A 21,479-nucleotide genomic window follows, 5' to 3' on the forward strand; every position below is an offset into this window, starting at 1 on the left:
CGGTTCTTATTTTCAGGTGACACTTATAAGTCCACAAAGAATACAATTTCTACAAAAATGACTCCCAGTTTTCAGTCTCACTCTTCAGCTGATTTTGCTAATGGATGTTTTCTAAGATTCTCCTTTTCAAATGGCTCATCTGCCACATTTTGTGTTACTCAATGGACTCTCCTTTCAAGCCATTTCTGATTATCTCTAAAAGCATGGAAGTTAATGGCCTGAATGCAAATGGTTGCTAGCTGCCCTCGATTGTGCCCTGTCAAAGAAATTGCCATTTATCTTAATGCATTTAGAAGCAGGTAAAATGTATCTCCGTATGATGCAGGACAGTCAAGACAGAACTATTAGGATCCATGAAGAAGCTAAACAGAGTACACTGATCTGAAAGACAAAAAATGTAAACCTCGACAATACACATTACACTGCATCTGTAAATAAAGTTTATTGTAAACCACTGCTAGGGATAATTCTTTAGCTTTACACTGAGGACCCCTGCTGGGTACAATTTGAAACAGCATTGTGTTGTGAACACACACAAATAGTGTACAAACCAGTTTCCAGTTCCAAATAATCTTTTATTAAATTGTTTAGTATACAGTGGAAAAAAAACTCCTTTTTTGCAACAAGACACCATTTTGTGTCTCAAGGTTTAGCATGAAAGAACAGTCCAACATAGAAAAGACAGTGAGCAGATCACAGTTCAGTAGTGTTAATAATCTCTCTCTACCTTCTCCAACATGTGTAAAACCTATTAATTAAACTGTCTATTGTGTAGCTGGAAAGCTTTTCAATGAGCTTTCTAGAGACTGATGAATCATTTTATTCAAGGCCACCATCCATTTGCCATGCAAGCAGAGCTGGGTGTGGTTAGGTTGCAGCAACAGAAACCCTCTCACTCTGATCTTGCTACAGGAAAACATCCACCTATATTGCCAGTACCGACAGTTTTTTCCATCTGTTACGCAAATTGCCACTGTAAAAAGGTATTTAGAGAATTGTTTTATGGGTACAGCAAATAAAGCAAAGTGTAACCTAATCCTACTGTAGACTGGCAAGGCCTCTGATGAGAGATGGTAACTAAGGCAAATGCAGTGGTACGCATACAGTATAAGACACATGCACACACAATCACAGAGGACAACACAAACCTCTGGGTCCAATATTTACATCTAATCAAATAAGGTTGTTGTGCGCCTGTTTTTGTCTGCACACATTTTACTTGTAAATTAAGTTCTTCTATGATAAGAAAGTGCAGGTATCTGGTAAAACTGACATTCAAAAGGGGGGAAAAAAAATTATTTGGATACTGTATATAAAACAGATCTGTCAACTCCCTACTACCGAACTCTTTATGCTGTACAGTTCAATCATTCGTGTAAATAGGTCTATCTATATGATTGTAAATGTATTATATTACAGATTTTTGATACACTGTTTTATAACTTTACATACATCTGTGCCCCTGTAACATGTGTCACCATGAGCTTTTCCTGGAGGACTTGTACACCCTTTTTTTTCCTGGTATAAATTAACCTTGAAGTGTGTTTCAAAATCTCCTCTCCACAGTGACAAAACTGACTGTGCAAGACACTGAAAATATGGCTTCTATCTGTTCCGAAATAACTTTATGTAAAAAAAAAAAAAAACTTGGGTATTGGAGCCTCGCCTAGGAAACAATCTGTAGCCATTGTTAGTATGAATGCCAACTATCCACCAAAGTGGGGCGGCCAGTTGCACTTGTTTGACTGGTTTGAGATAGCACTGAGTGACACAGTGGCAAAGATCACAGCGACACAGCATGTACAAAGTAGAATCAAGGCATGTACTGTAAAGATCTGTCAGACCCAAAAGCCCAGGAAAAGCAACAATTAAAATCTAAGTAAGTGTCACTCAGACAAAGGGGAAAAGTTAAAAGTCAGTGTGACCTTAAATGAGCAGGAGTGAACATGTGTCAACACCAACATTTTATACATATATATATATATAATGTGCAGTATAGAAAAATTAAAATGTGGTATTCAATGGTACTGCAAACAGAAATTAGATTTCTGCTAAATGATAAGGTCGAGTGAGAAACCACATCTCACCTCAGTACGCTGGTCATATATTTATATAAATGAGGTAAGAATACATGTATGTTTAATGTATGTAAGATTACTTCACCGTGGAAGAGGAAGGAGAACTATTACAATCTGATTGAGAGCCTTGAACATTTTCCTTTTGTTGTTCTGAGCTGCGTAGGTGACAACAGGGGCCTGTGTATGTGTGTGCATGTGTGTATAGACCAGGGATATAGCAATTAGGTCTTCTTCTTCAGCTCCTCAAACCGCCGCGTCAAATCGTCAAAGTCGATGTCATCTGAGGTGGTGGTGTTTCCGCCAAAAGACGATGCAGGGAGTGTGTCGGGAACGGAGGGCAGTTCTGGTAGAGCGTTGTTGTCAAACAGCTTTGATGAAGGGCCAGGAGCTGGAGAGGAATATATGGCATGAAGTATAATTTATGCAGCAGTATATCTGGTAGTTTATACAAAAGCAAAAAACAGTGGTGAGTTTCCAACAAGCAGTGGGGAAAACGGCTTTCTTTGTGATTATGAAAATGTAAACAGCACATAATGGAAAGTCAGAAAGCAGAACTACATAACAATGAATTAATCTAAAGTATCACCTGTGATGCCAAGGCCTCATAGCTTATTACTCTGTGCCACAGAGCTCCATTTTTGTCCGAAAACTATTTTCTTAAAAACATCTGTGAGCCACACTGTTGCACTGGGTGACTGCTGCTGAATATAGTTCCCAACAAATACACCATTTACTCTTTTCTGCTACATTTGCCAAAAACTACAGTACCCACCTGTTTTAGGAAATTATTTAACAGTTAAAAATAAAACTATACATCTGTGACCGTTTTTAAAGACTTCAATCTTGAGATGGAATGAATGAGATTGGTGTTGAGTACCACAGACATGGTGAGGTAGTTGAAATGTGTTAGAAGACAACTAACACACTGTTGGTTTTGGTCTTTTAATTGGATTTGTTGACAAAAAATATAGAACAACTTTAACTCTTGTTGGCAGAACTCACCTACGGCCTGCGAAGGAACAGAAGGTTTGTTTGAAGTTAGGTCATCAATCTGAAACCCAGAGAAAATGTGTAAAGGATCATGTCTTCAAATCTTCACATTGAAATCAAAATATTATATGTTAGTATTTAGAAATAATTAATAACATGCACTCAATGGTGCAGAAGTAAAAACAAACAAAATTCACTTTCTGTTCATTTGAATCCCACTCAGAGCAACTGATCGGGTCAAAGTTAGTGGTTACGGTGTTAGAACTTTTTGTGATATCAATGCGGATGAAGCAGAATCTGGGCCTTCTCTGAGTAAAAGTGTAAAAAAAAAAGTAGAGGAAAGGGCAAAACTGCAAGCAAGTTTAATGAACTGCTCTTCCCTGAGTGGTGCCCTGCCCTGTCCGTCTGTCCATCTGTGGGAACAGGAAGGGGGCATGGTTGGGAGGGGGGCGGTCACTTACAGACTCATATGTCGGGGGAGAAGTGGGCAACTGAGGGGGATGCCCTCCTCCCATGGGGTGCTGGAAGTTGTTGTAGGTTCCAACGGGAACATGAAACTGGTCCTGAAGATAAAAACATCAGTCAGGCACAAGTCAGTAAATATTCTCATCTCTTTAAAGCCACTCAAAGTAAGTAAAATAAATCAGATTTTAGAATGAAATAGCTTCCACAATTTGGATAATGCACTTGGCCATATTTCAATTTCAATAATATTCTGATTAATTGTGCAGCCCTCATTATAAACATGTTTTCAATCACCAAAGTACTGTTTATTTCAGCTCTGTTTCAAGATTTAATCATTATCCAGGTTATATAATTCAGAACAAAATAATAAAGAATGGGGTCTGTAAAGGGGAAACTCTTACGGCCATGTTGGGAGGTGGATAGTTGAAAGCTGTTGGCATAGGCATGGGCATAGGCATTCCCATAGGCATAGGAGCAGCAGGAGCAGTGAAACCTCCACCGCCACCTCCTCCACCTCCTCTAGGCTTCTTGTCAGTGTCCACGTCAATCAGGTCTGCTTCCTCTCCGCAACACACCTCAGGCTGTCCAGAGACAAGAGTGGGTGAATAAATTAGAGCTGCAATTATCAGTCGATTAGTGAACTCCTAAATTTAACGCTAATTATTTTGATCAAGGGGTAATTGACTTTTTTTTTTTTAAGGAAAAGATTTCCAAATGTAGCTTCCTTTCCTGTTTCTTTAGTCCTCTATGACTGCGAACTGTTTCTTTGGGTATTGGACAAAAAAAGACATTTGAGGATGTCACAGCAAACAGTGATCATTGACAGATTAATCCATGAGGAAAATAATCGTTACTCGCAGCCCTAAAACAAACACAAAGCATGACATCATCCTTCACTGTGAGTGATAACTGATTATATAATGCTCACCCGGACCATGGCGTCAGGTTCATACGGCACATTATAGTTCTTGGCGATCTCTATCAGGTAGCGTTCCACCAAGATCTTGGGAGGTGCCTCCACACTCAGTTTGTGCATCAGCTGTGAACACATCAGATATATGATTAGATGCTGCTGAGAAGTTGCAAGGCTAAAGGTTCACGCATTCTTGAACAGACTCGTAAGCAGTCAGTGGAAAGAATTGCCTACCCTGTCGTTGACTGTGCCAATCTGGTTTGTCCTGCACAGCTTGCCGTACTCCTTGCTATATTTTGCACACAGCTGGTCTGATACCTGAAAGAAACATTTAGAGATAAGACTGTGAACCTGTGGCCTAAGACCGAACTTATTCAATGCTGTTGTTAGACAGTACTTACAGTTTTAAGTTCAGACACCTCTGACTGGAGACGAGGCGCTGCCCAGATAAGAGTCGACACTGCCTCCTGTAAGCCTGGGTCCAGTTCCCTAATAGGAAAAACAGAAAAGGGGTTAATAAGAAAGACCACAATGACGGCCACAGAGACATTTAATAACAAAGTGAAAAAAGTGATTTTGGTGCATGTTGTTGGCTAAGTTACTCACTTCATGGACTGGATGAGGCCAAAGCGAGTCAGCAGCAGGTCACAGTAAAGCTCCAGGATCTCCATGGCCTCCACCAAATAGTCTTCCCTGATAATGTGCTCCACGCGGATCCGTGCCCGCTCATCCTTTCCCGATGACAGGTAATCTGCTATCTCTTTCCTCGCCTTTTGAGCAAGCTCAGCTTCATTTAAATTTGTGAAAGGGAGAGCGAAAAAAGGTAAACTTGTCATTATTGATAAGAACAGAAAATGAACCCACTGAATCCATATCGACTGTAGGAAAAGAGGACCAGGTTTAAAAGTCAGCCCAGGACTTACTTTTCTTTTTCTCGAGGAGTTTGAGTCGGTTGATGACCAGCCGGAGGTTGACTCTTAGCCTCTCTGCTTTGAATCCTCCTCCCAGCATGATGATAGACTATCTGTGAGCAGGAGAGCATGAGAAGAGTTAAAACCCACACAGAAGCATAACACACAACCGAAACCAACCTGGAGCACATCTAACCTCGACCCCACCTCTGATCCAGTGACTCACTTCATCATGTGAGCGTGACCAACCCATCGCAACAGAATGACTCCGCAGATTTACTCCAAACAAATACAACAACAAAACATTAGGTCAGCTTGTTAGACAAAACTAACACAGGTTAATATTAAAGGTTTAAAGAGCTCAAACAGTTACGTTAGCTTTAGCCTGACGCGACGGACAGCTAACGCGGCTGTGCTACTTTAAACATTACCACTTTCTCTATTTCTTTTTCCTCCGTTTTGTCACCTATTTACACAAATATACCATTATACAAACATTAATAACCCAGAACCCGTGTCCGCGTCGTCAAACCTGTTAGCTAGCCTTTGTTTTGTTGGCAGTCGTGGTCTACGCTAACGTTAGCTAACTTACCTAGCTCTCGTTTAAACGCCAGCAGAAACAAACTGCTCACACACAACAAAGTAGTCTGGAGAATATATAAATAATAAAGCGTCAGAAACTCACCTGTCGGTATTTGGTCAAGCGTACACGCCAACTTATTTGGGGGTTTCTGTCCGTGTCGTCGCCCGGTTCACTTCCGTAATGATCTTCAGTGACGTAATGGGGATTGTATGTCAGGGGGCGGGGCCAGAGAGTCAACACACTTTACACAGCTGCACTTTCTAATCTCAATAATCTCATGCCCTAAATTCAAAACTTTAAGAGAAAAACAATTCGCAAACATTTCCCAAATATACCCCGACTTCAAATTATTATGCGACACACAGAAACTCCCCGTATTTACTGGGAGAAATGCCAAAAAGTCAAATTATTGCAGCAAAATATGTCTCCTCATGCCACGAACTGAGGACGACCAGTGGAAACTCAGATAAATGTATAAAATAATTGATTGTTTTGGTTGTTGTTGTTTTTTAATACACACACACACACACACACACACACACACACACACACACACAATTTACAGTTTTATCTATCTATTTAATTTTAATATATTTTAATATTATATATATTATAATTAATAATTTGTTATTACTGTTATATTGACAACAGACTACTTGTTTTAACTGTAGTCTGTTACTTTACTACTGTTTTAATTGATTGTAATTAATTACTAATTGACTGAGATTGATTGATTGTAACTGTGATTGTGTCAATCAGTTACAGTATTACCAACTAGATTATAATTAATTTGTTGTAAATGTTGTTTTCCTTTATTGTTATTTTTAATTCCAAACACTTGCTTTGGCAATATATACAGTGTTACGTCATGCCAATAAAGCCATTTGAATTAATTGAATTGAGTCAAACAGGAGTCAACCACAGGTGTGACTCAAAATAGCTCACCGTACTGATATACTATAGGTAGGTAGACTTCTTTAAGTAGTTCTACTTATTACCTTAAATGTTTCTGTATTTCAAATGTACTTACATGTACTAAACTACAGGCAAAACATTGCACAAGCTAAGGAAGTAATTTACTCAAGTACTGCTCTCAGGTATGGTTTCCATTTTATGCTACTTGATACATCTACACATTAAAAAAACACAACTATTTTTAATCAGCTATGTTTATTTGACAGCCAGTTGCTGGTTATTTGGCAGATAAAAAGTTTTTCCATACAATATATTACCAGCCTCTAAAACGTGAGTTAACTACCCTACAGTACAAAATTAGGTTTACCTCCACTAGATACAACATTAAAGAGCTGGAGTTTAGCAGCCTAATGCATACGCTCACCTAGATTGTTACAGTCAGACGTTTCTGATGACTTCTTGACGTTTTCTCCAATTGTGCGCACACAGACAACAAATAAAAACATGTATGAGTACCTAGTGTTTTGTTGTGTAGTGTATTCTTATTTATTTCCACTGGTGTTATGAACAACTATGGGTCTTCAGACAGGCACTGTAAAATTATGTTTACACAAAAGAGAGTGCTTTTATATTTTCATGTGAATGAAAATGCATTATTATTATTATTACTACTACTCTACATATAGTGAAACAGACACAAACAAATCTGGGCACTTGATTTATTTTAATGAAAATGGAAACATTTAACAAGGACTTTTAGATTGCAATATATTGCAGCTTTCTCATTAAAAAGAATCTGTACAATAAAACGTTGATCTTCCACAACAAACACCCAGTTTCTATAACTTGAGTTTGCTGACAGAAACTTCTTTGTTTTTCTTCTTCTTTGAAGACTGGTCCTTTGTACTTTTGATCTGACTTTTGACCTGGTCCTGCAGCTGAGAGAAGAAGGCTTGAGAGGACTTCAGAGCCTTATCCTTTCCTTCGTCCTGAAATAGAGGAACACCATGTTAGTACAGTCTCCTTGGGAACATACACAATATTATCTAACAATTAATGTAATGTTTATTTTGGCATTACAAAAGTGTGATATGGTGGTAGTGGAAGCATAGACAGCACAATCAGTTCGACGACTTAAACTAGATAATTTGTGATGGCAATATGCAGCAGCGGTTCAACTGACTGCTCTAACTATTTATCTACACATTTTATTGATTCAGTCAGTGGTGGAAGAAGTACAGAAACCCTTAAGTACCAATACCTCAATGTAAAAAGTACTGAGTCCTGCATTCAAATACTGAAGTATTGTTAACTAAATGTATATGAAGTACTTCTTATGCAGCAAAATGCTGCTTTAATATGTAAACAAAATCTTAATGTAAAAATCTTTATATACATTTGTGTAGCTTTATATGTGACAATGCATCATATTTTATAGTGTTCATGAAGCCTGGTGTGTACTTTTATCACCGAAGTAACTTCTGACTGTCACTGTCAAATAAATATGATAAATAGTAAAAAGTACAATATTTTCTCTGAATTGCTCAATGAAATAACATACTGAATAATGTAAAACAAATAAAATAATCAAATAATAATAATAATAATAATAATAATAATGAATAAATATTGACAATTATAATAATATAATTACAGTAAATGTAATGTATAAATGTAAATGTGTTGATTTCCTGCTTTGAGACAAACACCGGCACTGAATGCATACAGATCTGAGCAATGAAAAAAGGAACATAAGAAAAAACACTCACCTTGAGTATCGTGGCTTTGCCTCCTTTTGTGAGTTTCTTCAGGTTTTCTGTGACTTCAGCCTTTGATAGCTTTTTGGTCTCCCCAGTTGTACTGGCCTCTTTAAGTTTCTGTCTCTGTTCTTTCTCCTTGATCTTTAGACGCTTCACCGTCTTCTTGTGACGTCTCTCACGCTTCTTGTCTGTTGACGTCTTCTCAGTATCACCCAGAATATCTCCTGCTTTGTTCTTTTCCTTTCGTTGGAGGAGAGTATTATTAGACATGCTGTGTAACTAAATATACCAAGATCAAAATAGATGTTTAAAAACAGATTTATAACAAACCTTGATTTCTTCTGGTGCGAGCAGCGTACCATCACTAGCACTGACTGGAGCCACCTCCTCCATTGCAATGGATGGCAGGTTAGACACCACTTTGACCTCAGGAACAGGCTGTAGACAATGGGAAACATGAACATCAGTTCATTGCAATTCTATTTTGGCCTGTTATGTTTTACATATTATTAGTTTTTAAAATCTTTTTATTGCAAGAATCACATTAAATTGAAGATGTCCCTAACCAGAGTTAGATCCAGGGTAAAAATAAGCCTGTGATTTTGGTGAGTGCTAATATGGTAACTTCTACATATTTCTGAATCTTTCTAATAGGACAATCAATCTCAGTATTTTTGGCATATTATGTGACTTTCATTCAGTGCTGTGAAGCAATACTTACAGGTTTAGGTGTGAAGTGGAAGTTGGAGAGAGCATCTAACTTCAGGAAGAGTGTGTCCATAAGCTTTTGAATTTCTACATGGGAAGGGTTCTCCTCCTCTGTTTTTTGCTGAAATGAGAAAAAAATAAAAAAAGAATAGATGTAGCGCAGGTTCCTGTGTGTTGGAGTAACAGAGAAAGCAAGATAAAAGTCGAACCTGATTCTGCTTGAGGTATTCTTGCTCATAGATTTCTGCTAGACTCTGCTTGCTCTTCTCATGGTCCAATGTTAGCCTCTTCTTGTACTCAAACACCTCCTCTTTAGGTTTTTCTTTGCGGACCACATCATCGAATGCCTTACGAAAACACAAGTCAAAGCAACAGGGTTATAATCAGGCAACACAAAAACAAAAAAAACACCAAATATAAAAAGTATATTATGTTATTAAAAAGTTATTCTGACTAACCTGGTCTTTAATTCTCTGTTTGATGATGTCTTCGATCTGTAATGTGGTTTCCTCCGTGATAGCAGGGGCTAAAACAGAAAAGAAAAAATGTTGTTGTATGATTTGAAACAGCACACAGAGAGAAATAATCGCCATTTTAATAGTAACCTTAATCAAACAACATAAACGCTGGAGTCACTCACCAAACCTGGATGTTTGCTCAAACTCCACATCTTCCTCCAGCATGCTGTTCTCAGGACGAGTCTGTGCCGTCACCTCTCCTGACAACTGCCAGGGCTTCTCTCCTAGAGCGGCGCTCTCCAGCTCCTTGATCTTCTCTGTCATCTGTAGGTTAAAACAATAATAGGGTATAATCATAATCACTATTGGCAGAAAACACAAGCAAGGAAGTAACAGATTTGTGGATTTAAAGGATTCTCAAGACCATTTCAGACATGCACACCTTTAAGTTAAGTTGGCAATTTCACAAGTCAGTCACCTGTCTGAATAAGCGGGCTGGTCACTGTTATGTAAAAGTCACCACCACAAGTCTGAATTGAAGGACGTCAGATTAACGTTCAGTCTGCAGTAGTAGATTAAACATGCAGAGAGAAATGTGCATCTTGTACTGCCCTTTAAGAACACTTAAAAACAAAATTTGGCATCGAACACCTGGTCAGATTCGTACTCATCTTCCTCGTATTCATTGATTAGACATTTCCTGCTTGATGCATACGTTTTGCATTTCATTTATTTATAGTTCTTGAATGGCTGCAGACAAAAATAACCACTGCTACATTGGAGTCGTTTGGCTTATTTTGTTAAACATAAAAGGGGATTGTGTATATATACTGTTGATGAAGTATTGTTTTTGTATTGAAACTCGTATGTTTTTGCCACTCGTATCAAAACTTTTCAAACAATACCCAGCCCTATAAACAGCACTGTTACATTTACATATTTGTGGTCTACAGTTAGTGTAAAACTAAGCTTACTTTAAACCTCATTACCTTTTCTTGCCGTTTCTCAAATGACGACTTTGATTCAGACTTCGCCGAGCTTGGAGTTTTTCCTCCAAAAATGTCCGCCATGTCCTCCCCTTCACTGTCCTCGTCCCCAGAGAGGTTAAAGGCCACTTTCTTATGAGATGCTTTGGACTGACTTCTCTCGCCAACCCTGGCAAAGGGTAGACACAAACATACTCAACCAAATGTGCATCTCCCACACAGAATTATACAGATTACATAATTTTAATCACACTTACTCATCGTCACCCTCCTCTTCACCATCATAATCATCTTCCTCGTCATCTATTTCTTCTTCACCTTCTTCCTGGCTTTCAGCCATGCTGTCATCTCCGCCATCTGACTGGTCATCTGCTTTAGCTGGTTCACTATCCACAGTGTCGAAGAAGTCCTTGTACTTGAGATTCCTGGAGCTCTTTTCCTGTCAATATATATACCATTAGGACACAATAAACAATTTAATTAAACAGAATAAAATAGGTGAGAATAAGTGGTGAAATACATACAGTGGTTTTCTTCTGCTTTTTGGTAGAAAGTATTTGCTCTAGGTCAAGATCATCGTCCTCGTCAGAGGGCAGGTCCTGAAAGTAGTCTAGGGCATCTTCATCCTCCTCCTTTCCCTCTCGCTTGTCCATATCATCAAGAAACGACTCCATCTCTGACAGTTTGAAGAACTTATCATCAACCTCCGAGGGAACCACCTTTGTTTTGGAGCCTTTCCTTCCGATCTCCTTCTTCTGTTTCTCTCGCTTCTCCAGAGCGTCCACGTCAAAGTCTAAATCAGAGTCCTCATCCGTGTAATCCTCTGCCTTCGCAGCCATTTTCTTAGACTGTCCTGGTGGTTGCTCCTCATCTTCTTCCTCATCCACACTTTCACCATCAGTCTCTACTTCTTCCTCCTCCTCTTCCTCCTCCTCCTCTACCAGCAGCATCAATGTTGCATCTGACAAAGCCTCGTCAGTAGCATTTTTAAAGTGTTTCAGTACAGCATTGTTCTGCAGCTCCAGCTCCTGCCAGATCTGCTCTTCATCAAAGTTTTCCACCACCAGCTGAGCCAACGGGCTTCCTTTAAAATCTGCAGGCTCCTGAGCTTTGTGGAGGTCATACAGGGTCTTAGTGAGAGAGGTAAAGTCTGCTGCCACTCCATCTTGAAGGCTGAAAACGTAGAAAACACACAATCAGTATGGCATGTCTGGTGTATTATTAAAAGCAAGAGGACTGTTTTGTTTTGTTTTTTTTCCCCCAAAAGACACCCATGAAGTTGGGTGCAGATCAATGCTTTGCGATCTTAAATACTAGGATATATGTATGTATGGTACCAAAAATTACTTTTAGCGTTAGGCATTAGAAGTACAGAGTTAGTTGTAATGGAGTAATGTCTTTTTTTAATATATCAAATAAGTTTAATGTATGTTGACTGTTTAGACCTCTACTAATCTACTAATTATGTTGATCGAGATGCATCAGAAGCTTGGTGGAGAGCCACCTCTGCTTACTAATTTCCTGGGTTGAACCCTGAATTAATACAGACCAACAAGATTTGAGTTTATATTAGGACATCTTTCATTGATCTTAACTTGGGAAACATTTTGTAGTCGCCATCAAAGAGCCCCAACCTACATTACACCGTTAAATCTATATGGTATATATTGAATAAATAAAGTTAGGACTCAAGTTCGCCCTTCTTGTGTTGATCATGTAACATTTTGATGCACCACAGCAGCTACTTATCAATACACCATGTATCAAAATCCCACCAACTATATCACGTGCAGCCTTTAATAGTATTGTACAGATTGTTACTTGTTTACTCTACCGATGTAAACACAACTATGTTAACGCTGTATGCTCAGCCTTTTCCTCATTGACACCAAGTTTAAATGTAGACTAGAGAGCCCTTGTGTAATGTCCGATACAAACTCCCACCCTGAAATACAAATAAATAAGAATTACCCATCTTTAAAGAAAATACAAGCAGTTGACTGTGACAGCTTGCTACCCATTAAACGAAGCATGATGCTGCTAAAGCTATCGGCTCACGCACCTAGCTCGCTTCAGCTAAGGGTTAGCTTGCTGAACCGCTTCTCTTTAAGCATGCGCAGACGACATTTCACCAAGTTTTCAACAACAAAAACTCAAAAAGACAGCAAACACTTGCCTCAGAAAGTTTTCTGGATGTGCTGTGTTGACGTTTATTTTCTTTACGCACTCCTCCAGCACGCTCCACACTTCTCCACTAGCCATCGTTTCCCTCACATGTGTGGCTGGCTGTGTCGCAAGTAAACAGGCTCTCCGGGAAACTCTTCCGCTGCTTGTTTTTGGTTCCGAGATACAAACATGGCGTCCGCCGTGCTGAAGGTTGCAGGTTGGTTTGTGTCAATAATTATCTAACTAACAAACACATGCTTTTCTGTCCTGTATTCTGCAATAGTAATTATCAACCTCAACCTCTGATTTATTGTTGAACATTAGCTGTAAGACAGTAACTCACTGTCTAGTTAAACCATATGTTAACATTATGGGTGCAGCGTTTGGGTACATGGTACTTTTCGTGTTTCGTGTCAACAAAAAGTGACTGTATTTTGTTTATCCGAAAGCATGCAAAGATAACTTGAATGAATACAGTTTAATCTGATTCTGTCTTGATCTTCGTCCAGTCTTATTCACTAGTATACAGATGTTTCCTTCAATTACGATTTGAAACGAGACTCTGAAACAGACATTTTTGAGTTTGTACTGTCCTAATGGAGTATTTGATCCGCGTTTAACCCACTGTATGTGTATCGTTAAACTAATGCTATGCAGGCAAACATTGTTCAAACCTAAAGACCTTTATTTTTAAGGCTAGCTGAGATTCAAAAGTTTGGAAAATGCTTGTATAATAATGCACAATACACTTTAAATATTTCACTGTAAACAGCTGGAACAAGCTGGTGCAGAACATACTGCATGATCCTCAAATAAAATTATTCTTACAACCATGATGCTACTTGAATTCAAACAAGGAGAAAACTGTATGTTAAAGCTCTAGTTTGACATAATCTCACTGTATTTGAATCTGTTTATTCAGTGGCAGGTCTTTCCAGATGTTCTCGTATCACACTCATGAGGGCACATTCAACCACAGCACCCCTCCATCAGGGTGTTCCTGGGTCGCTGTGGAAGCTGGGGAGGCTGAACCACATTGCCATTGCCGTCCCTGACATGGAGAAGGCCACGGCTCTGTATCGGGACGTGCTGGGGGCCACAGTGAGCGACAAGGTGCCCCTGCCCGAGCACGGCGTCTACACAGTGTTTGTGGAGCTTGGCAATACTAAGCTGGAGCTGCTCCATCCTCTGGGGGAGAAGAGCCCTATCGCCGGCTTCTTACAGAAGAACAAGTCTGGAGGGATGCACCACATTTGTATTGAGGTGAGACTGACACTGATGACACTCACCCTAACCCTCAGATAAGCCTGAGAAGAAAACATTGTTATTTGTCATAGCAGTTGTGTAAGTGAGCCAGCAATGTTCACTGCAGACATTTTCACTTGTCCATCTTGGAAAAGCACAAGTGTTACATTATTGATGGCTCTGTCTTATTCAAGTGTCCCAGTAAGCCGTGACAGTGAGCCAGCATGCACCATACCAGGATCCTGAAACCAAAGTAGCTAAATACACAGTGTCCAAGATTCTTCCACTGTCTTTTCAAGTCAGGAGTTTTTTATCTTAAGCAACTGTCAGCAAGGCTTTGTTGTGTGCGAGAACTTTTTTTGAAATTACAACTGTGACATTTCAAAATGTCTCTTGTGAACGAGTTCGACACCAAGGCCCCGATGGCACTGACACACCTGAGTGGAATGTATTATTCATATATTATTAGAGACTTCTGTGTTTAAAGAGTCCAAGTTTCTAATTAAGTGTTTCTCAAACTTTTTTCATTACTTAAATAGGTTCAATACAGTGTCGCACCATCAGTGTCTGAGTTATTAAGAAAAACACTTAAATGTATACTTCATTTCAAATGTTTAGAATCCATCACTGCATCACTTTGTTGTCATGCATTAACACTAAGACCGCATGGTAGTTGCATTGAACTGCGACTGACCGTTTACGACAGGCATTAAAAATAGGAATATTGAATATAAAATGTGGCTTATCAAACACATTTTTTTAAAATTAAACTTGTATAATTATTTTAGGAATTATACATGCCTGATATTTTTTTTGATTAACTTTTGTTTTAGATGTCAGGCACTGAAGTATTGAAGTACTCCAAAGTACCCCTAGGGGTAGACGTACCCCCATTTGATAAAAACTGGTCTAATGTTATAGTTTATTTTATAGTTTAGTATATTTGATAAATTGCAAGATTCCAATTTATCCCGAATGTGCTATTTTGGACTGAAGTCTGGAGACTTTGCAGTTTTAAACTATCAGCTTTTACCTTTTAGTAGAAGAACAGAAGTAGAAACAAACATGTTTGATGAAGTTTAAGGGAATATTGGTGCATTTGGTTCCCTTTTTTTAGGGATCCTAAACCACATTTATTTTATTAAACTGATAAATCACTGATGATTTACAGATCGACCAATAAGTAACAAGCAATGATGAGAAAACAAATGTATGCAATAGTCAACCAATAGCAGAAACAATATTGTCCACCAGAGAGCACTGACAGTTTTATTTGTGAACTGTGAAATGTGCAACGTATTATGTGGTTTTATGTGTTTCTGTCAAACAAATCAGTCGCTAATTTGATGGCAAATGATGGCAATAAAGCCACTACAAACATGTTGTGCATAAGTCTAAGTGCTATTTGAAACTACACTTGTGTTTGGGGTTGAAAGGGACAGCTTAGTGTGCAGTGGTGTGTTTTTTCTGTATAACGAGTTGCACATTTTAAACCTTAGTTTAAAATCCTCAGCTCTGTGTAACACTTTAATACAGCTAATAAATTACATGTTTACACTTTACTGTGCATTTAAAGATCATCAGTATGAATGGAGTGTAAATCAGACTAACCAAATTTAGATTAATAATTAAGTTTTCCTCCTGGTTGCAGGTAGATGACATTAACGCTGCAATAGTCGACCTGAAAACGAAGAACATCAGAACTCTGTCAGCAGAGCCTCGAATAGGTGCTCACGGCAAACCAGTGATGTTTCTCCACCCTAAAGACTGTGACGGTGTGCTGGTGGAGCTTGAGGAAGCGTGAACAGCTCAGTCTGACAAGGATTGTGGGAGCTGTTAATTCACATTTATATATATATTCCCCAGTCAATGTGATGATCACTGGGATAACAAAGGTTGATTTTGTAATATTAGTACTTAGGTTTTGATCCTGTCATTTCAGAAAGGTGCCTCAAAGTTGTTCTTCTAGGTCTGTTTCAGTTCTGTTCTTGACTATCCTGGTTTGTTTGGAATAAATTAAGGTGTGAGGTGTATATTTACAGATATTGTGTACTTTTACATGATTTCACTACATTGATGCAGATTCCAAAATGAAAAGGGCTGTACTGAATTACAAAAGGACATTTTCTTAATCATGCAGTTGTAACTTGTATGGGTCAAGTTTTCAAATAGTATGGCACACTATTTCCAACAAAGGTATAAAAAGATAAAATATTAGAAACTTTTTTAAGGTGAGGAAATAGTCAAATTGGCCAGAAATCTTAAATCATCCATGTGTGATGCAGATGACATTCACTCAGTGTTTTTCCTTGGTATGCAGTATGCATAGTGCATATAAAAAAGTTTTTTTCCTGTATTGAAGTAGATTCTTAATGGCGTATCACTTTAAAGCATGTCAAAATACACTTAATATATTTATTGTTATTGGCAGTCACAACTAGAGGGAGTGACAACCGTCGGTGCCAATAATCTGTATCCATGACGGGAATGTGTCATTACAAAAGGAGAGGAACTCGGTGACGCAGGTAGTCTCAAACATCAGGAAATCCCCTGATCACTAATTATACTTCCTCCTTTGGAAGCATTGATTGAAGCAGATCAAAACGGTCTATGAAATATAGTAAGTTCCGAGGTCTTTGCCAATTTAATATCATAAAATAAGTACTGTATTGCTTTTTAGCAAAAGAGACTGTTGGCAATTTGTTAATGCCTTAAGTCGTGAAGGGCAGATGATCATAATTAGTTTCACAACAAGCTGCTGGTGTATATTTTCTGGAGACCGCAGGCTCTGAGGCAAATGGTAATTATGTGCTGTACATTCAGTTTTAAATATTGTGATTGTCTTGATGACCAGTCTTCGGAGTCTTCAAATACCAAAAGGTTGTCCTTTTCTACAATAGCCAGATCTTTAAAAACATCATTTGGGAAGATATAAAAACTGACCCTATAATAGAGACTTTATTATTGCGACATAGGAACATTTTACTAAATGCATCAGGTGTTTGCCTAGTTCCGTTTTCTTCTGTAATTGTAAATGGAAGTGAAACAGATTACAAATACTATAAGTGGGGGAGTTTTTCAGAAATGAAACTTCTGTTTTTAATATTAGACAACATAAATAAAAAATGAGACTAATCAGAATCCAGAGGGTTCCTTTTATTTGTTTGGATTAACAGTTCCTGGCATAAAACACAGCAGATACATAGTTATGATATAGGCATAGAGAGCAGCAGAGAGAGAGGTGCAAGGTAGCTCACAGCTCGGAGAACCGGATTACAGAAATAACTAATGTGGAGGAAATGGCAATAATGACCTACATGAGTAATATAAGAGATTTAAGTGACTAGCCAGTATCATGCACATGGCTTGATATTTTGAAAACAAGATACAAATATACATATATAGAAAGCTTTTGTAAATGTGATCTGGAGGGATTTAGCTGCTCTCTTTGCCCAGGGTGTGTTTATCAAACAGGTACTCGGCCATGCCATTCTGAGGAGCCCCCATGCGGCGCAGGTTGGTCACCCAGTCTGCCAGTTCTTTGATGGACTTCACCTGCTCATCCAGGTAGTGTGTCTCAATGAAATCGCACAACTGAAAGAAAGAGTTTCAATCGGATTAGGAGCTGAAACACTCAATGAATTTAACGGTTGTCTAAAACTAAAATGTGACATGAAAGAACAAAAATGTTTTAAGTGCCTCGCTGTGCAACCGTCAAGCTCCCGATTTAATACTCACATGTGGGTCATTGTGATCAGAGCAGAGCTTGTGCATGTCCAGCAGGGACTGGTTGACGCTCTTCTCAAGCTGCAGGGCGCATTCAAGGGCCTCGATGCCACTGCCCCACTCGTCCCTCTCTGGCTTCTGCAATACAAAGCAGGTCAGGAAAACAGTGAGACGCCTACTAAATGAGGAGGCCAACGACAACCTGGTCAGAAAGCTTTCCGATTATTTCAAAGTGGGTTACAGTTTAACGTTTAACTCAAACGTTAAAAGGGTTGTGTTTGTGTGTCAGTGAAAGATAAGCAGCACAGAACACCCACGCCCTCTGTATCTATACGTCCTTATGTTGCCCTCCCGAACGCGGGACGTACGACAGCCCAGAACAAGAAACCTCACACCCAAGGCATAAGTTAAAAACACACACAAAATTAAAATAAACAAATGTATAGGATCAAATATGAGCTCATACCCTGATATCCTGTAGGAAGATCCTTCCCCCCCTCTGGTTCTGAACTTTCATCAGCTTCTCGGCATGCTCGCGCTCCTCCTGTGACTGATTACGGAAGAACTTGGCAAAGTTGTGCAATGCCTGGTCATCCCGGTCAAAGTAGTATGCCTGCGAGGGGGAAAGAGGGGAATCATGGTGTTTTCAACATCATCCATTTCCTTCAGCTGAAGCAAAAAAAAAGTCCTGAAATGTGTCCGAAAACAAAAAAAAAACCCAACTACCTAGCTGTTTGTTTTTAATCATTAACAGTGCTGGTAATAAAAACATTTCAACCCCTAGAGGTATGGCAAATAAAATACAGAACTTTCAAAATCGTCTCAACTAAACAAAACATTTATATTTATGCAATATAAATCTGGTGAATCTGCTCTTAAATATAGCAAAAAATTGGGAGTTTTAATGTAACATGGGTAAGACATTTTACACAGCTGTGTGTGGGATCAATAGGTGAGCGCTGTGCTTTAAGGGCAGCTGATACACTCTCTGCCCTGTCCCTGCAAATGATTTCAAAGGGAACTTCAACCTTTGTTTTATGACTTGGACACACAACATTCATTTCACCTCAGTTCACTCACTCACACACACACACACACACACACACACACACACACACACACACACACACACACACACACACAATATCAAACGGACACCTAAAAAGTCACCCACATTTTTCACCAGTTTATGTTTAATGAAAATGGCTGTACTGATGGTGTCTTTTCTATATAATGGCAGCGGGCCACTTGACTCTCTTCCAAACTTCCCACGTGCTTTCACATCGTGAAGGATGTTGGCACACTGGCTGCACTTGAGTCGGTGTATGAGGATACACGGTGTATAAGCCCACTCAGCACGGCAGTTACATAACAGCAAAACAGTCTATTTGAGGTTACTTCTCGATAATAATGGGTATCAGCGTAATTGTTCCCCTTTACGCTGACATGTTCCACCTTTACTATCATCAGCTCTTCCACCCGCTCATCTCTACTCACTCAACTGGTTTTCAATCACTTGAACACTTTTCTCCACCTATTGGACTCTCACCATAGACAGGTAGACGTAGGAGGCGTACAGCTCCAGGTTGATCTGCCTGTTGATTGCAGCCTCGCAGTCCTGGTGGAAGTTCTGTCTCACCTGAGAACTCATGGTTCTGAAACACAGCAAACGAACCGCAATTCAAAAAAAATTTTTACAACTCACGTGTGTGTGTGTGTGTGTGTAACATAAGACATTGATATAAGTCCACGCAGTATAAATCACAATTTGAGCTGACACAGTTAGTCCATTACTCAATTATTCAACCAACCGATAACAATCAGTTAATCATTAAAGTTATTTATCAAGCAAAACATTGTGTGGGTCACGCTTCTCAAATGTGTGGTTTTGCTGGTTTCCTCTGTTTAACATCGTAGTAAATCAAATATTGGCTGTTGGGTCAGACAAAAAAAAGACCTCTTGAGAAATTACCCTGTGAAATTTAAAGTAGAAACTAAACAATTAATCAAAAAGGTCAATTTAAATTGATTATGAATTTTATAGAGGATATCTATCACTTTACTCTGGCATCATATCAAAGTCAGTCTTCAGTGTGAAAATTATTTTTAATTCAAATGCAAAAAAGGTAAAAATGTGACTAAGTGGGTAACTATTATTACTAACATTACAATAACTGCATTGCCGAGCCTGTGAAGCAATATGATATGACTGTATCCTAATCGATAGGCCCTTTCCGTCAATAAAAGCAAGTCATCACACACACACACACACACACACACACACACACACACGATACCAGACATAATGGTTACCCAAGTATCACGTTGTTTGGCACGGTTACATATAATTTAGCATGACATAACCTGAACAGCTGTATGTAGCGAACACACTTTTAACTACAGATGCGTCAAAAGCACATTAGGGATGTTTTTAACTCGCGAAAATATAAAGTACTTAAATAAAGTACTGCTGTGTTGTTGTTGTTGTGTGGCACACCTGAAGAGATTAGTTTAGTTATTGGAGCGCAAACTGCGCCAAGGCCACACTGACGGGGAGGGAGGGCTGTGGGGGTCAAGGAGATAAACAACCGCCCCAGCACCAAGTAAACACACACATAAGAAAGATAAGAAGAAAACTCGGAGGTGTACTCTTACCTAATATCTGTTCTTCTTGTCAGGAGGTCGAAAAGAAAGCTGTCCCGAGTGGTTGGCGCTGTTAGCAAAACAGTCAACGTTACAGCTAGCAAGCGGGCTAAACGTGTGCGAGATAACGTTAGCTTAACGGATGTTTTTTTGTTTTGTTTTTTTTAAAGATAATTAAAAAATTTGATTTGATGTTGTCGATTCAAAGGTCCTGGAGGTGTGTGGAGACAGACGAGAGGTTGCCGTTCAAGCACTGTTGAAGCAGGTAACCTTCACTGTCCGCGAACGAGACAATCCACTGCGGGCTAACGGCTCGAACGTCGACGGTTAAGCAGATGGTATGGTCCGTTACGTCACTGACCGGAAAAGGGGCGGGGCTAGTGTTTTTGGTAAGCTCCTCGGGGTCTGAGGGTTTTTTCCGCAGTGGTGTAAAGTAACTGAGTACATTTACTCGAGTACAATCTTGTAATAATTGTGTACATGGGTATTTTTTTATACAGCTGCTTTACCACGTTAACATTCCTCCGTTTTTCAAAATATTGGATTGATCTGACAGCTAAAGTTAATACTTATTTGTCTTATAAATATAATTCAAACCATTTGATTTGGGGAATGACATATAATACATTATAGATTTAGCTATCAGTTACTTGCAGTGTATAAAGCAGTTCATCTAAGTCCACCTCGACCAGCTTTACGTTAATAGGTTTACTGTACACTGCCCTTTAAGTTATATGTTATATTTTAACTTTATCCTATTCTTCTATTTGTGTTGTGTATTTGTCTTATTGTTGTACTGTTGTGTAAAGGGAGTGGGGCAAAGTAGGATTTTCATTGTATGTATAAACCAGTGTGTTTCTTACTGGGCATATGACCTAAATAATATAAATATATTAATATAAATAAACCTCTTGAATCTTTAATCTTGAATA

The 21,479-nt window shown here is 38.9% G+C and overlaps 4 protein-coding genes across 5 annotated transcripts; 1 reads left to right on the plus strand and 3 right to left on the minus strand.

Moving 5' to 3' along the window:
• Positions 1 to 554: 554 nt before the first annotated feature.
• ist1 (IST1 factor associated with ESCRT-III) lies at positions 555 to 6,166 on the minus strand. Its single transcript, XM_051379821.1, has 10 exons — positions 6,043 to 6,166; positions 5,370 to 5,470; positions 5,053 to 5,233; positions 4,848 to 4,935; positions 4,681 to 4,764; positions 4,462 to 4,572; positions 3,935 to 4,114; positions 3,530 to 3,631; positions 3,081 to 3,129; positions 555 to 2,466 (listed from the first exon to the last, which is right to left on the minus strand). The coding sequence occupies exons 2-10, from the start codon at positions 5,455 to 5,457 to the stop codon at positions 2,300 to 2,302; spliced, it is 1,050 nt and encodes a 349-aa protein (XP_051235781.1). The 5' UTR covers positions 5,458 to 5,470; positions 6,043 to 6,166; the 3' UTR covers positions 555 to 2,299.
• A 1,394-nt stretch (positions 6,167 to 7,560) lies between these two features.
• mphosph10 (M-phase phosphoprotein 10 (U3 small nucleolar ribonucleoprotein)) lies at positions 7,561 to 13,080 on the minus strand. The gene is made up of 11 exons (XM_051379817.1): positions 12,944 to 13,080; positions 11,292 to 11,940; positions 11,025 to 11,206; positions 10,771 to 10,936; positions 9,964 to 10,105; positions 9,782 to 9,849; positions 9,533 to 9,670; positions 9,337 to 9,444; positions 8,946 to 9,053; positions 8,625 to 8,855; positions 7,561 to 7,844 (listed from the first exon to the last, which is right to left on the minus strand). The coding sequence occupies exons 1-11, from the start codon at positions 13,027 to 13,029 to the stop codon at positions 7,695 to 7,697; spliced, it is 2,028 nt and encodes a 675-aa protein (XP_051235777.1). The 5' UTR covers positions 13,030 to 13,080; the 3' UTR covers positions 7,561 to 7,694.
• Positions 13,018 to 16,219, plus strand: mcee (methylmalonyl CoA epimerase). 2 transcript variants are annotated; one of them, XM_051379832.1, is made up of 3 exons: positions 13,018 to 13,150; positions 13,856 to 14,196; positions 15,830 to 16,219. In XM_051379832.1, exons 1-3 carry the CDS (start codon positions 13,123 to 13,125, stop codon positions 15,980 to 15,982), a joined length of 522 nt encoding a protein of 173 aa, XP_051235792.1. In that variant the 5' UTR covers positions 13,018 to 13,122; the 3' UTR covers positions 15,983 to 16,219. The 2 variants fall into 2 exon arrangements, with proteins under 2 accessions (XP_051235792.1, XP_051235794.1); XM_051379834.1 differs by having other exon boundaries at positions 13,058 to 13,150; positions 13,862 to 14,196.
• Positions 16,220 to 17,313: 1,094 nt separating this feature from the next.
• On the minus strand, positions 17,314 to 20,868 carry LOC127351862 (ferritin, heavy subunit). The gene is made up of 5 exons (XM_051379831.1): positions 20,560 to 20,868; positions 19,454 to 19,559; positions 18,371 to 18,517; positions 17,917 to 18,042; positions 17,314 to 17,772 (listed from the first exon to the last, which is right to left on the minus strand). Exons 2-5 carry the CDS (start codon positions 19,553 to 19,555, stop codon positions 17,614 to 17,616), a joined length of 534 nt encoding a protein of 177 aa, XP_051235791.1. The 5' UTR covers positions 19,556 to 19,559; positions 20,560 to 20,868; the 3' UTR covers positions 17,314 to 17,613.
• Positions 20,869 to 21,479: the final 611 nt, after the last annotated feature.

The sequence above is a fragment of the Dicentrarchus labrax genome, unplaced genomic scaffold (genome assembly GCF_905237075.1).
Source record: "Dicentrarchus labrax unplaced genomic scaffold, dlabrax2021, whole genome shotgun sequence".
NCBI lineage: Eukaryota > Metazoa > Chordata > Actinopteri > Moronidae > Dicentrarchus > Dicentrarchus labrax.